At 42.0% G+C, this 16858-nt stretch overlaps 2 protein-coding genes across 5 annotated transcripts in view; both read right to left on the reverse strand.

Annotated features, from left to right (window-relative positions):
- The window catches only part of NR2C1 (nuclear receptor subfamily 2 group C member 1), a 51532-nt gene extending 45401 nt beyond the window's left edge, over positions 1-6131 (reverse strand). Inside the window, exon 1 of one of the 4 annotated variants that reach the window (XM_032170930.2) lies at positions 5892-6130. The gene's annotated coding sequence lies outside the window, so the exon portion shown is untranslated. Of the gene's footprint in view, positions 1-5891 lie in introns of all 4 variants that reach the window. The other 3 variants (XM_032170929.2, XM_032170928.2, XM_032170931.2) reach the window with 3 other exon arrangements.
- A 3251-nt stretch (positions 6132-9382) lies between these two features.
- FGD6 (FYVE, RhoGEF and PH domain containing 6) overlaps positions 9383-16858 on the reverse strand; it is a 141293-nt gene continuing 133817 nt past the window's right edge. The window contains exon 19 of the mRNA XM_032171614.2: positions 9383-14066. Within this exon, the coding sequence (XP_032027505.1) occupies positions 14030-14066 (37 nt within the window). The 3' untranslated portion in view covers positions 9383-14029. The remainder of the gene's footprint in view (positions 14067-16858) is intronic.

Genomic DNA, 16858 nt, shown 5'->3' on the forward strand with positions numbered 1-16858 from the left:
AAACACTTTAATTAAATAATTTACAAATAAAACTATATGATATTTAAGATTTCTTTCAAAATAATCTAGTTAAGGTGGGAGGGTTGGCTTTTTCTGCAGTCTCTTTTTTCCATTCATGGTTGCTTTTTCCATGTGTCTTTTTTTTTTTTTTTTTTTTTAAACAAGGCCTCACTCTATCACTCAGGCTGGAGTGTAGGGGGCACCATCATGGGTCACTGCAATCTCAACCTCCTGGGCTCAAGTGATCCTCCTGAGTAGCTGTAACTACAGGTATACACCCCCACACCCAGCTAATTTTTTATTTTTTGTACAGATGGGGTCTCACTGTGTTGCCCAGGCTGGCCTCAAACTCCTGGGCTCAAGCAATCTTCCTGTCTCGGCCTCCCAAGTATTGGAATTGGAATTATCAGCATGAGCCACCACGCCCATCTCTTCATGTATCTTTTTTTTTTTTGAGATGGAGTCTTGCTCTGTCACCCAGGTTGGAGTGCAGTGGCATGATCTTGGCTCACTGCAAGCTCCACTTCCTGGGTTCATGCCATTCTCCTGCCTCAGCCTCCCAAGTAGCTGGGACTAGGCACCTGCTACCACGCCAGCTAATTTTTTTGTATTTTTAGTGGAGGCAGGGTTTCACTGTGTTAGCCAGGATGGTCTTGATCTCCTGACCTCGTGATCTGCCTGCCTCGGCCTCCCAAAGTGCTGGGATTACAGGCATGAGCCACTGCACCCGGCCCCAGCCCTCCATGTATCTTTATATGTTTATACAGTCTTCCCTCTGAGTGTCTGTGTCCTCTTCATAGAAGGACATCAGTTATTTTGGATTATGGTACACTCTAATGAACTAATTTTAACTCGATTATCTCTTTTAAGGCCTTATCTCCAATATACTCAATTCTGAGGTACTGGTGGTTAGGACATCAACATAGGAATTTGGGATTCATATGATTTTGCGGGAGAACCGAATTCAGCCCATAACACTCAGGCATAAACCTAATAAGAAACACGCAAAATCTAGGTAGGCAAATAAAACTTTAAAATGCTGCCTAAAGACAAGAAAATCTACACTTGGGCTGGCCCCAGTGGCTCACATCTGTATTCCTAGCACTATGGGAGGCCAAGGTGGGCTGATTACTGGAGATCAGGAGTTTGAGACCAGCCTGGCCAACATGGTGAAATGCCATCTCTACTGAAAATACAAAATTAGCCAGGTGTGGTGGTACATGCCTGTAATCCCAGCTACTCGGGAGGCTGAGGCAGTAGAATTACTTGAACCTGGGAGGCTGAGGTTGTGGTGAGCCGAGATTGCACCATTGCACTCCAGTGGGCCATGAGTGAAATTCCATCTCATAAAAAAAAAAAAAATTAGCCAGGCATGGTGGTGGGTGCCCATAATCCCAGCTACTCAGGAGGCTGAGGCAGAAGAATCCCTTGAACTTGGAAGGCAGAGGCTGCGGTGAGCCAAGATCGTGCCACTGCACTCCAGCCTGGGTGACAGAGAGAGACTTTGTCTCAAAAGAAAAAAAAAAGAAAAAGAAAAACTTCACCTTAAAGGACACATAAGAAAGAAAATGGTTCCAATAACTACCTCCAAGGAAAGAAACTGCAAGTTTGGGAACAGGAATGGGAGGGAGACTTATTTTTCATTGAGTAAGTGTTTGGTGCTTTTAAATTTTGCTTAAATACAAGTATTGCCACAAAAATTAAAGTAATAAAAAAATAAGAAATCTCTTCCAGAAATCCTAAAATCAACACCAGTGTATTGGTGCATTAGACTCAAAGAAGTCACCTCATAAAGAAAACTTAGGTAGATAAACTATTTGTTTATCTGAATGAATTCCAGGGACTCATTAGATCAATATATAATCATGTACTGCACAATGTTTTAGTCAATGAATGAGACTGCATATACAATAGCGGTACCACAAGATTACACCCATAACACTGTATTTTTACTACACCGCTTCTATGTTTAGATTTTTTACTTACACAAATACTACTGTGTTAAAACTGCCTACAGTATTCACTAAAGTAACATGCTGTGTGGGTTTGTAAAAAGCAACAGGCTATGCTGTATAGCCTAGGTGTATGGTAAGTTATACCATTTAGTTTTGTGTAAGTACGCTCTATGATGTTCATTTGTGATAAAATCACTTAGGGATGCATTTCTCAGAACACATCCCCATAACATATGACTATATATTTTCCAAGACTAAATTTAACTCCGAAGATAAGGCAACACACACATTCCTTTTTTTCCCCCATAATTTTGTGCCTGGATGACTGAAAGAATGCTTTTAAACATTCATCCATCCATCCATGCATCTATGCAACCATGCATGCATGCATGCATCCATCCATCCATCCAACACTCATTGCTGCTACTGCATGGGGATTCTCAACCTTATAAAAAAAAAAGCAACTCTCCCTTTCCCTAACTACACCTTTCAGTTAACTGAGTCCCTGATGTGTTCCAGGATCTATGCCTGATACTGGGATAGTATAATAAAGATGGTCTGTTCCCTGAAGAGATGAGAAAGAAGGTAAGTAATGGTGTAAGTCAAGGCTGCTCTGATAGCAGTGTCTGTTTTCTTCCCCTTCTTCCCAACTTCAAATAGGATCCAGCCTGATAAACTGGCCTTGAGTAGCCAATACAAAAGTAAAATTTACAAGGTTTTTTTTTTTTTTTTTTGAGACAGAATCTTGCTCTGTCACCCAGGCTGGAGTGCAGTGGTGCAATCTCGGCTCACTACAACCTCCGCCTCCCAGGTTCAGGCAATTCTCCTGCCTCAGCCTCCCGAGTAGCTGGGATTAGAGGCATGCACCACCATGCCCAGCTACTTTTTGTATTTTTAGTAGAGAAAGGGTTTCACCATGTTGGCCAGGCTGGTCTCGAACTCTTGACCTCAAGTGATCCACCCACCTCAGCCTCACAAAGTGTGGGGATTACAGGTATGACCCAGCCAACACACACATTCTTTATACACTGTTGGTAGAAGGTTAGACTGTTTTAACCTTCCTAGAAAAGTAATTTGCCAATGTATACCAAGAGCCTTAAAAATGTTCATATTGACTGGTTCAAAAATTTATTCAATTTTCTTCCATTCAACAAATCACTTGTTGAATGCTTACTATGGGCCAGGCATTCACAGAACGACTTATCCTTATTCTCCAGCTTCAGACCATCAGTGCTGCTTTAATGGCAAAGGAACAAAGTTTTAACCCCTTCCCTTGGTATTCATTCAATATTTATTACGCATTCACAAGGTGCCTGGCACTGTGAACATAATGGAGAGTTCTTTTATAATCCAACTTCCCCCTATTCTCATTTCCTATCACTCCCAAGAGGGGCCTCTGTTCAGGTCAAACTACGATGTTCTTTATTCCCCAACATATTCCTACTTTCTCCCTCATTTAAATTCCACCTGACCTTTAAGATTTGTTCAAGCCAGGGGCGATGGCTCATGCCTGTAATCCCAGCACTTTGGGAGGCCAAGACATGTGGATCACCTGAGGTCAAGAGTTCAAGACCAGCCTGGCCAACATGGTGAAACCCCATCTCTACGAAAAATACAAAAATTCAGCCGGGCGTGGTGGACGGCGCCTGTGATCCCAGCTACGCAGGAGGCTGAGGCAAGAGAATCGCTTGAACCTGGGAGGTGGAGGCTGCAGTGAGCCGAGATCGTGCCATTGCACTCCAGCTTGGGAAACAAGAGCAAAACTACGTCTCAAAAAAAAAAAAAAAAAAATTGATTCAAATAGTTTTTTACCCAATCTTTCTTGAAGGGTCTAGCAATTATTTTGTAGACTAAGGTTGTTAGCTAGGATTCAGAAATAGATTTCTGTTAACTCCTAATACCGTATGTAAAATTTTATCTAAAGGTGCATTTTTCTAGAGACAGTTCATAAAAGACTTCAAGAGGCTGCAGATGGTCTTGTCACTGAAAAACGGCAACGAATTATATTTATACTATTATTTATTGTATGCTGTTTTGTTTTTATTCCCCAAGAGTAGGAATTATACATTGTGTGGCAGACACACACGGTAGATATTTTGGGGATGTTTGCTCCCTCAAAATCCGTCCTTAGGATGTGGTGCCTGTAATTCCAGCTACTCAACAGGCTGAGGCAGGAGGATAGCTTGAGGCCAGAGATCTGTCTGGAAAACAAAATGAGGCCCCCCACCATTTCTATAAAACAAAACAAAAAACCTTTCCTAGAAGAAACTAACATGCCCCTTGAAAGACTAAGATTAGCAACATTTCATAAAACCCACTTTTTTTTTTTTTTTTTTTTTTTTTCAGACGGAGTTTCGCTCTTGTTGCCCAGGCTGGAGTGCAATGGCGCGATCTCGGCTCACTGCAACCTCCGCCTCCCGTGTTCAAGCGATTCTCTTGCCTCAGCCTCCGGAGTTGCTGGGATTACAGGCGTGCGCCACCACGCCCGGCTAATTTTGTATTTTTAGTAGAAACGGGGTTTCTCCATGTTAGTCAGGCTGGTCTCGAACTCCCGACTTCAGATGATCCGCCCGCCTCGGCCTCCCCAAGTGCTGGGATTACAGGTGTGAGCCAGCGCGCCCAGCCGCGACCCACTTTTAATGATAGAAATACGCATCGCTTTTTCAGATGTACTAACTGGACTTAAGGCAAAGTTTAAAAACAATCATCAGCCGGGCGCGGTGGCTCACGCCTGTAATCCCAGCACTTTGGGAGGCCGAGGCAGATGCATCAGAGGCGGGTACATCACGAGGTCAGAATATCGAGACCATCCTGGCCAATATGGTGAAACCCCATCTCTACTAAAAATGCAAAAAAAAAAAAAACTAGCTGGGTGTGGTGGCTCGTGTCTGTAATCCCAGCTACTCGGGAGGCTGAGACAGGAGAATCGCTTGAACCTGGAGAAGGAGGTTGCAGTGGGCCGAGATCGCGCCACCGCACTCCAGCCTGGCGACAGTGAGACTCCCTCTCCCTCTCAAAAAAAAAAGAAAAAAAAATCGAGTATCACCAACCACACAGCAGAAATGGTTCAAAAAACCTCAAAATCGAAGGTCCATTTACCAATTCTAGCGGTATTAAACTCTAAAGGCCGTAATTTTAGGTATTTTTGCTTTTGCTTTCCGGTTACTTTTTAAAAGGCTGACCTACTTACTGAAGATTATGGGACAACTTGGCAACATTCGTACTGCTCATTCGTACTGCTCAAAAATGGTATCTGCCCGAGTTGGAATAATTATTTCTTAACAAAAGAGCTATCCATAGGAAGCTTGGAGATGCGCCCTGCAGTGAGAACCCTGAGGCCGTTCCATTTCTTCTGAAAAGATCCAGGCCCACAGGCAGCGACGACCCTGGCCCGATTTGTCGTGAGAGAAAAGTGAAAGTGGAGGGGGGTCATTCTGTCCGTCCCGTGAAAGCACGGGACCTAGGGACGGGATGCAGGCCGAGACTTGCGGCCACTAGCCGAGGGTCGGCCTCTCCCGGGTCTCACTCGTGCCGGCGTTAGCCGTGCGCCCTGGAAGCCCTGGCGCTGCGCGCGGCTCTCCCGGGCGGGGAAAGCTGCAGCGCCGCGGAAGCTTTCCCTGCAGGTTAAAGGTCAGAGACGCTGCGGTGAGCGCAGCTGGAAAGGCGGTTGTGTGCTCCAAGCCGCTCGCCGTCCGGCCCCGCGTCCCGCCGCCCCCGCCTCTCCCCGGGGCCCCGCGCATTCGACGCCGCCGCTCCGCGCTCCCAGCCCAAGTCGAGCAACCCAAAGCGGCGCTCCCAAACTGAACGGCTCCGCTAGCCGCAGGAAGCAGGCCGGAGGATGCTCTGCGACCGCGTCCGTTGGCGGTTCGGGTGAAGGGCACCCCCTGGCCCCCGCCCCCGACGCGGCCGCTGGTGTCCCCACCCAGCGCTTCTTACCGGCGCTTTTGCGCCCCGCTGACTCCGGCGTCGGGCGCCGACGCGACAGTCCTGCGACTGCCACTCGTGGATTGGGGGGCGCTCCGTGAAGAGAGGTTGAAGGAAGCCGACGGGAGGGGGGATCGAGATTCACGGCGGAGAGAGCCTTCCGTGTTTAGGTATTTGTTGGGGGTCAGAGTTCGTGACCCCGTTCTCGGCTCGGCGGCGCGCTATCCCGCCAGCGCCTGCGCATTAACAACGGGGAGAAGCGGCGAGAGGAGGTCGTGACGTTCCCAGGGTGGGGTGGAGGGATCGGAGGGCCGAGCAGCGGCTCTGTGAGTCCACTGCCCCCTTTTGGCTTGGAGGCAGAGTGCCTCGCCAGAGTTGCGCGTTCCCAGCCAGGTACTTTTTGAAGCCACGTGCAAAGGTTTTAGCACCGTTTGCCAAAGGTGGGCATTAGGGGAAGTTTTGAGTCAACGTTTTAGATTTGAGTAATAAATAACCCTCTGGGTCTTAGGCATATCTGTTTCTAATTTCTGGAAAACTGGGCTCTGGGTACAGTCCAATCATATTTAAACTTTATTTTTTTTTGTATTATACTTTAAGTTTTAGAGTACATGTGCACAACGTGCAGGTTTGTTACATATGTATACATGTGCCATGTTGGTGTGCTGCACCCATTAACTCGTCATTTACATTAGTAAACTTTATATATAATGACAAGCTGAGGCCGAGTCACGCAAATGGTAAGGCAAAGTTTCACTTATAAACTGTTGTGAGTAAAGAGACATAATGGCTAAACAGGGCAAGAATATAATCACTAGAGACTGGGCACAGTAGCTCACGCCTGTAATCCCAGCAAGTTGGGAGGCCGAGGCGGACGGATCACTTGAGCCCAGTTGTTTGAGGCCAGCCTGGCCAACATGGCGAAACCCCGTCTCTACAAAAAAATTAGCCGGTCCTGGTGGCATGTGCCTGTCGTCCCAATTACTTGGAGGCTGAGGTGGGAGGATCACCTGAGTCGAGATGGCAGTGAGCCAAGATCACACCACTGCACTCCAGCCTGGGTGACAGAATGAGTCTTTCTCTCTCTCTCTCTCTACACATATATATTTATATTCCACATCCCCTATATAACATATATATTATTATATATATAATCCTCAATGGCCGTTTTTGGTCTGTTTTGCTCAGTGATGTATTACCAAGCACATAGGACAATGCCTGCTAGTCAATAGTGACGTATGAAATGAAAGCCAGGCAGGTGGCTGCTGGGAGGCCAAGGCAAGATCACTTGGGGCCTAGCAGTTGGAGACCAGCTGGGGCAAGATAACAAAACCCTGCCTCTACAAAAAAAATTTTCAAACTGTGAAATGAAGAGACATTGGTGGAACATCGCATTCTGACAGTGGCCACCTGTGGTGGCAAGGTGTGGCAGCAATAACTGCCGTGTGTGCAAAGCACTCTGCGCTTTAGATTTTGAAGCATTCTTGAAATTTCTAATTTTTTTTTAATCTCCTTTGTTTTGCCAGGAAATTTCTATTTTATCTAGCTTAGGTCGGCACTGTAGGAAAGCAGCCACAAACTCAGGGCAGAAATCCAAGGAAGGAAAAACAAACGTTTGCTGGGAATGAGAACATCTCTGTTATTTCTCTCTGGAACTAGGCAGATGGACAGAGATCAAGGCATGAAACAATCCCTAAGAAGTAAAAATATGCTTTATCCTTCATTAAAAATCCACCTCTGCTGAGCACAGTGGCTTCTGCCCCCAGAGCCTTGGGAGGCTGAGGTAGGAGGCTTGCTTGATGCCAGGAGTTTGAGACCAGCCTGGGCAACATGGTGAGACTCCATCTCTTAAAAAAAAAGAAAAAAAAAAGGCATGGTGGTGCAGGCCTGTATTCCTAGTTACTGAGGAGGCTGAGGTGGGAGGATTGCTTGAGCCCAGGAGTCTGGTCCAGTGTTGGCACCATTGCATTCCAGCCTGGGCGAGGGTGAGACTTTTTTTTTTTTTCAACCTCTACCTTTTGGCATTATTTGTTGTGTATTTGGTTTGGTTTTAAGGGACACCCCCTGTCAATACCATAAGCTGGTCCCAAAGGTGAAAATTATGAAAGTATAGTCACATTAAGGATATGTTCTGAGAAATCAGTCCTTAGACAATTTCATCATTTTACGCTCATTATAGAGCATACTTATACCAACCTAGATGGTCTAGCCTAGACACACCTAGGCTGTATGTTGTAGTCTGTTGCTCTTAAGTCACAAACCTAGGACAAACCTGTACAGCATGTTACTGAATACTGTAGGCAGTTGTAACATAATGGTAGGTATTTGTGTATCTAAATATATATAAACATAGAAAAAGTACAGTCAGTCCTTTTAAAAAACGAAAAAAAGTGCAGTAAAAATAGGGGATTATAATCTTATGCAACCATTATTGTGTATGTGGTCTGTCCTTGACTGAAATATTGTTATGCAGTGCACGACTGCACTATAGGCCTAATGGATACAGGCAATCTGAGACCTCTTCACTATTCTTGGTGGAGAATATGTATGCCTGTAGTGATGCTTGTGGTTACCCCTTATCACCCAGTTAATTCACTTAAGTCACAATAAGTTGACTTGTTAAAACTTGGAAGTAGAAGCCATTTTAGGAACATCATTTGTAGGTGAAGAAGCGTTTCCATTAATTGTGCTTCAGGAAAAGAGGTAAATGAAGTTCATCTTTATTTATTTTTGAGACGGAGTCTCACTCTGTTGCCCAGGCTGGAGTGCAGTGGCATGATCTCAGCTCACTGCAACCTCCGCCACCTGGGTTCAAGAGGTTCTCATGCCTCAGCCTCCAGAGTAGCTGGGATTACAGGCGCACACCACAATGTCTGGCTAAGCTTTTTGTATTTTTAGTAGAGACAGGGTTTCACCATGTTGGCCATGCTGGTCTCGAACTCCTCACCTCAAGTGATCCGCTCGCCTTGGCCTCCCAAAAGTGCTGGGATTACAGGCATGAGCCACCGCGCCCAGCCGAAGTTCATCTTTAAATGTGTGACCCTAGCCGAAGTTCATCTTTAAATGTATGATGCTGGCCGGGCTCAGCAGCTCACGCCTGTAATCCTAGCACTTGGGGAGGTTGAGGCAGGTGGATCACCTGAGGTCAGGAGTTTGAGACCAGCCTGGCCAACATGGTGAAATCCCGTCTCTACTAAAAATACAAAAAATTAGCTGGGCATGGTGGTGCACACCTGTAATCCCAGCTCCTCAGGAGGCTGAGGCAGGAGAATTGCTTGAACCCAGGAAGTGAAGGTTGCAATGAGCCGAGATTGCGCCACTGCACTCCAGCCTGGGCGACAGAGCAAGACTCTGTCTTGAGGGGGAAAAAAATCACACCAACAAAATATATTAATAGTAAATTTATTTTGTATAAATATAATACATATTAACATTATTTACAATGCTAATTTATTTATAAAGTATCTTTATATGGACAAAAAGATACAAACTGTTATCATTTTAAGTACAAAGTATTTCTAGAAATACATTATAAGCCATTTAAAAAAAAACGATATTTCAAGACTGGTTCTTACATGCTATGACCAACTCATATGAAAGAGCAAGTTGCTCCCCCTTCATTCCTTCCCCCAACCCTAAAGGAAAAGGAATTTGATATTTAGGCTTTAAAAAAATTTCCTACTACCCTTTATCTTTTAAAAAACCCTACTCAAAACAATTATCTCTTATAAGGGAAAATATCATAGATAAGATTTTCCTTTAGAAAATGACATTACAAGTGGCATAAGCCCTAGAATGATATGTGTATTAGAGGCACTTCAAAAAAAATCAGAAGGGATCCATAGGAAGGAATTTAATTCAGCAAATTCTGAGTGTTCACTGCATGCAAGGCACCCTGCCAGAAATCTCAAATGAATAAGTTGTCCTTAGGGATAGAAGGTGCTAAGTATCATACAAAAGATTGTGAACTGAAGGCTGTGTGGGGGCTGCAGGAAGGAGACAGGATCTAGTCTGGAGGAATAGGGGAGAGAAAGACTAAGGGTCAGCTATCACAGAGAAGTCTTGGATAAACAGAGATGCGGATGGGTGAATGAGGAAAAAAAAGGAAACTGTGAACAAAGAAAGGTTGGGTCAGAGTTAGCTGGAGTGTATGGCAACTGGGGAAGTGTTCCATGCCAAGTCACTGGGAAAGCCACTGAAGCTTGTAAAAGTGGGGATAAAACTAGATTAAAGCTATGTTGTTGCAAGACTGCTCTGGCCGTGTTTAAAATGGGATCACACAACGGCATTGGAATTAGAAGTCACTATTCATTGGAACAAGTAACAAGGACTTGAACCAGGGCTTATGTAATAACAGTAGGGCAATGAGGATGGAAAGGATACAAGAGTAATTGCAGAGTGTTGTTGAGAGTTAGAGGCAGATTCTGGAGTCTCAAGTGGTATCTTTCTCTTACAGAAGAAAATAAACAGATTTGAATGGGAAGAAAGTTGAGTTTTATTCATGTAAAGTCTGAGATGCTTGAGGACTCATATAGATAGCCAATAGGTAGTTACAAATGTAGCTTTGCAGGATAGTGGAGAGAGTAGGTCTAAAGTCCAGGTTATAACGTGGATATTTTCAGGCTGTGTTGGAGTTGTAGATGACAAGAATCCTGTTTTCAATTGAACAAATATTTTCTCTTTAAAGACCCAGGAAGCCAGGCCTGGTGGTACATGCCCCTGTAGTCCCAGCTACTCCAGAGGCTGAGGTGGGAGGATTGCTTGAGCCCAGGCATTTGAGTTCAGCGTGGGAAACATAGTGAGACCCGGTCTCTTAAAAACTAAAAAGACTTAGGGCAGTATTATGGAAGACAGTGATATATTAAGTACTGCCTTCAAGGAGTGTGTGGTACACTAAGAAAAACAGAATATGTATCTCTGGAAATTCCATTGACTACATTTGACTAAAATGGATCTCAAACTTTTCAAAAGCTGAGCACAATGGAAGCACACTCCAAAACATACCAACATATGCTGTGATACAACATTTACGTTTTAACTAAATTACCAAATAGGAGACTTTCCCCACATCTAGATATATTCTACGAACCAAATATAAAAGACACATTTGGCTGACAATTATACTTTAAAACTGTCACCTTCTCTTTGTTGTGTCATTACAGCTTTTATGTGAATCAAGGGTTGGTCTGATGATCTCATTTTAAGAAATGCTACTACACACTCAAAGAATCAAGCATCTTGAGCAACCAAAATACAATAGGGGGATGCTGGGTACATTACAGAAAAAGGGAAAAGAGATTGGAAAGAGGTTCGGAAATGTGGATGATGCCAGAGATAATTACTCTCATTTTCTTAGGACTCTGATGGGTCCTATACATTTATAGCTACCACAGATAAAGGTGGACTGCTAGTTGGGGACACTAACAATGCCAGCCTTCCCCTGGTTCAGCCTGGCGTCTCATCTACGTTATGCTTAGCATCATTTTTAGCTTAGCTTTATAAATGCCCTACTCTTTCCTCCTTATGAATTAAAAGGAGATACCTGAAAAAGGGTTTGATGGAAGCACAGGCACACATATCTGTATAATAAATATAGTATCCTTGGAATCCAGATACCACTTAACTTTTCTCCCCATTTATAGACTGTGCCCAATATCATTTTTCCTCTAAAATACTAGCAAAATATATTTTTATAGTTTTTTAACAATAAATTGCATATAATTAGGTTCTTAGTTGACAATGAATGAGCCAGGTTACATAAATAACAATTGGTCAGCTTTAGTAAGTTATGAAGGACTCATAAAGGGACAGGGGAATGTAATACTATTCCACATTTAAAACATCTTTTTGGGAGAAGGATAATTGGATAGCTTCCACAAAGACTACACATTTTTCTAAACCCTCCATGGGGCTAAGCCAATAGCTAATAGTCACATGCATTTTACATGTAATTAAAATTACTGTAAGTTTGTGCCAACTTTCTTCCCTGTCTCACTCTCTTTAGATTTAGAACTGGTTCATGATTCAGCCAGGTCTTAGAAGATAGATAGAATAGCCTGGCTGATATTTTTTAGATTCTAAGGCTTAAGCCAAACCTTGTAGTCAGAAGGCTGAGAGCTCAAGAGGAGGGAAAGAAAACCCAAATAACTTGTCTTGCTAAATGCCAGACGCAGAAAGAAACAGTTTATGAGGTATAACTTTAGCCTCCAAAAAGAATACACTAGAAACTGCAACAATTCTAACATGGAAGCCTTATTTATGTGATCTTGATTATATAAAATTGAGCTACGAAGAAATTTTAGTGTACCTGCTATGACAGAAAGGGGATGGCATGTTAGGATTGTGTATGAGGTTCAAATGACTCCATAGCAAAAAAGAGCCACAAAAAACTATAGCAGCCAACTTTAGATCTAGTAGGGACTCTGGTGCTGCACCAAACAGCATTCAAAAGGCCCCAGAAAGGCACTCAGTAATCCTCATGGTTGCTGTTAAGGATCACACTGAATTAGGAAATCCTTTATTTAGAGGCAGAAAGGAAAATTCTTATACGCTTTAAAGAAATATTCTATGGATAACCTTGCTGTTTAATTTTTTTTTTTTTTTTGAGACGGAGTCTCGCTCTGTCGTCTAGGCTGGAGTGCAGTGGCACTATCTCGGCTCACTGCAACCTCTGCCTCCTGGGTTCAAGCGATTCTCCTGCCTCAGCCTGCTGAATAGCTAGGACTACAGCCATGCGCCACCACGACCGGCTAATTTTTGTATTTTTAGTAGAGATGGGGTTTCACCATATTGGCCAGGCTGGTCTTGATCTCCTGACCTCAGGTGATCCAACAGCCTCGGCCTCCCAAAATGCTGAGATTATAGGTGTCAGCCACCGCTCATGGCCATTAAGATAATTTAGTTTAAACTTAGTTAATAAATTGTATATTGTGAACATCAGGGATGGCTTTTATCACAGTGTTATTTTATTTTCTTCTGCTAATCAACAATTTTATGTACCAGGTAGTTCATATGTTAAACAGTAAGTGCACCAGAATTATGAATCTAAATCTTTCCTAGGGAGGTGTGCTGATAGCTGCTTGTAGAGAAAGGATTTGTTTTTTTAATTAGGAGGGAGGATATCACAAAGTGGTAGAAAAAGACCTTTTGAAAATGAATACTATAGAATTTCAGTTATTACTGGCTTATAATTGTGCTTTTCTGATATAGTAATTCCAGTTCCATTTGTAATGCACAATATTTTTGGAAATGTAACATTACTTATAGATACAAATACCATCATTGACTTGGGCTCAGAACTCTTATAATAGCAGGGAATATTATGTAACATAATGCTTGCTATATTTTGCTATTTTAAAAAATGATACATTTATGTTTGTTTTGATGTGGTAGAATTTTTAAAAGATTGGACTTAAAAGCCCAAAGAGTTGGTTATTTGTGGTATTCTTCTGCAAATAAAAACATCTTCATTCCTACTCACAGTTTTAAAAAATTCAGATTCTATCTCTTTGCTATAATTCTTTGATGATGTAATATTAACTCCTGCCAAAGAGGTACCTAACAACAGAAATACTTTAGATAATTTACTGAAATTTCAGTTCACAGTTACTGAGGTAGAAGCTGCCCATGTTTTTCCACTAAAAGATACAAAAATTCACCCAAGTTTATTGATTCAAAGACATGCATTTTTTTCATCAGCAGTTTTATAATAATCACAATTCCTAAACCAAGCACTTTGTGGAAATTTGCTCCTTGCTATGTATTTTTTCCTTACAAAGACTTTCCACCAGTAAGAATGTTACAGTGTAAGGTAAGAAAACAGTGTGGACTATGTCACGAATAGTTAAGACAGTATACAGTATTAAGATAGTTTTTCTGGTCTCTAAAGAAATGGTACTTTACTTTAGAATTCAGTGTGTCTCAGAAATAATTCTGACCATTAAGTAAACATCAAACTTTTAATAAATAACATAAATGAAAAAACAAACACCTTTTAAAAATTGCTTATACCCAACAAAACAGTTTCTTTGATGAAGGGTCTGGTTGGCTTTATCTTGGCAGTGTTCATTTTTATACAATTTTCGAATTGCATTTATTCCATTCTGATGAAATTCCACCTCTTTGGAATCACAGAAGAGATAAAACCAATACTGCTACAATACTGTGCCTTCCTGAAATGCTTCTATCCACCTATTGATAAGAGAAATCGGTTAGATTTGTAAAACCTAATCATCCGACATGTGAACACCATAGAGATGACAGCTGGGCCTGTGGTCCTCATTACCATAACAACATAGGTAAGATATATATATATTTTGAGACAGAGTTTTGCTCTCGTTGCTCAGGCTGGGGTGCAATAGTGCTATCTTGGCTCACCACAACCTCTGCTTCCTGGGTTTAAGCGATTCCTCCCAAGTAGCTGGAATTACAGGCATGTGCCACCACGCCTGGCTAATTTTGTATTTTTAGTAGAGACGGGGTTTTTCCATGTTGGTCAGGCTGGTCTTGAACTCCTGACCTCAGGTGATCCGCCTGCCTCGGCCTCCCAAAGTGTTGGGATTACAGGCGTGAGCCACCGTGCCCAGCCAGTAAGATCTTTTCTTGCAGAAAATTGGCCTTCTGCATACATGGAACTACCCTTTATTTGGTAATTTGTTCCAAAATTTAGCCTGGAAAGTGTGCCTCTCATTTCTGATAGGCATAAGGAAGGGACCATTTCATGTATAAAAGTTCTATGAAATCTTGATGCTACCAATTAATTTATTTTGGAAGTTGATATGTCAGTGAAGGCTTTATTACAACTTCTTTTTTATCTGGAATTTGGACTCAGTGCTTTTAGGAACACTAGCTCCCTGTCTCCTGCTACCTTAACTCTAGCAATCAGAGTTTCCTTGTATATCCCCTAGTACAGACCTGTTTCAATATTTGCAGTTAAAAGGAATCTGGCATCTAGTGTTGATCAAAAGTTTGCATGCTATATAAGAGCTTCTTGGCTTGGCGCCGTGGCTCATGCCTGTAATCCCAGTACTTTGGGAGGCTAAGTTGGGCAGATCACCTGAGGTCAGAAGTTCAAGACCAGTCTGGCCAATATGGTGAAACCCTGTCTCTACTAAAATACAAAAATTAGCTGGGCGTGGTGGTGTGCACCTGTAATCCCAGCTACTTGGGAGGCTGAGGCAGGAGAATTGCTTGAACCCAGGAGGCAGAGGTTGCAGTGAGCTGAGATTGCGCCACTGAACTCCAGCCTGGGCAACAGAGCGAGACTCTGTCTCAAAAAAAAAAAAAAAAAGCTTCTCAAAGTTTCACAGATGTCTTTCCAAAATTCTTTAGTCTCAAAGTTTTATCTGACAATATACACAGCTGCAATTATTCAGAAGATACTTGAGAGTAGTCTTTTTCCTCCCTACTAATGTAATTGCTTCTGAACTTTTTCTTCTTTCTTATGGAAACATTTCTTACAGTATTATTTTATGTAGGCTGGGCATGGTGGCTCACACCTGTAGTTCCAGCACTTTTGAGAGGCTGAGATAGGTGGACTGCTTGAGTCCAAGAGTTTCAGACCAGCCTGTGCAACATTGCGAGACTGTCTCTATTAAAAAAAAAAAAAAAAATATATATATATATATATATATGTACAGAAGAGAGTCCAGAGAACTATGAACACTTGAAATCACTCAGTTTAATTATTTTGTAAAAGCAACCTATAACAGATTCAGTTCAAATTTTAAGGAATTTTCAAAAATTTAACACTGAACATAAATAGCATATGACTTATACTGCCATAGCAAGGCTTTTTTTCCACTAAAATTAATACATTTTAATATTCTGTCATGTACTTCAAAAAGCAATCCATATGATATTAATAAAGAGAAACTTATAATTTAGCCTGGGTCGATTCTAAATTACAAGTAAGCTGATTTCCTTTACCCAACTACATGTAATTCTGTCTTGGTGGCATTTCTATCTTGTCAACTCAATGATATAAGCAAAAGATGACATATATTGAAAAGCAGTACTTTTTTTCAGTCTGATGAATACAGATGAAAATTGTAAGAAAGCTAATATCTGACAGAATCTTAGGGCAATTACTATTTTGTCTAAATAATTTTTATAGAAAAGATGGTTAAGTGACATAATTTAAAAATATTCTCCAGTAGCCAAAGGAAAATATTTGGAAGAATAGCTATATACTGTTGGATATCCTAAAATAGACTGAAAAAAGAGTCTTACAGAGTGTGTGCAACATTGTGCCTGGCTGGTATTCAGGGATGTGTGCAATTCTGGTACATTAATCTTAACTGTCTTAAGAAACTAAAAGCTTTGCTTACTCAAAGCATTCTTTTTTTATTTTCATGCACTTTTAAGCTTGTGGAGAACACATGAACACCTCTTCCTGAAAACAAAAATGTATTCTTTTGTGAAGCCAAAGTAAAAATCAAATGAAAGAGAGATGATGAACTATTTTGTTATAGAGACCTAATTTCACAGAGGTAGATATACATCTCTGTGTTAAGCAAACTGATAACATCTAAGTAAAGATTCTTGCTGGAATTCTGAAGAGACTGTTTCAGCCTTTGCCATCTAAACTGATAGCCATTTCCTTCTACTCAGTCACTGGGAACAGCATGGGAGTCTCTTAATGTGTTTGACCTTTTCCCCAAAGAAGTTAGCAGCGAGCAGCTGTTTAAACTCCTGCTGTTCCATGGCACAAATGAATCGCTGGATTGCCAAAGTCCTGGAATGTTTCAAGGGAAGATTCTTACCCTCATAGAAGGAGAGGTCAAATGCCTTAGCTTTCCTTCCTTTCAGCAGAGCAGCATCACGCTGCTTCCTCTGAGATCATGTGTAGATAAAATACTTTGTATAGGACTACCTATTTTCTTTTCCCCTCTGCCTCCTGAAAATATTCCAGATACCCCTGCCTTGTCTTTAAAACAATTCTGAAGAGTTTGAATAATATGTTCAATCTTTCTAATTAGAAT

This window comes from Hylobates moloch, unplaced genomic scaffold (genome assembly GCF_009828535.3).
Source record: "Hylobates moloch isolate HMO894 unplaced genomic scaffold, HMol_V3 SCAFFOLD_12, whole genome shotgun sequence".
NCBI lineage: Eukaryota > Metazoa > Chordata > Mammalia > Primates > Hylobatidae > Hylobates > Hylobates moloch.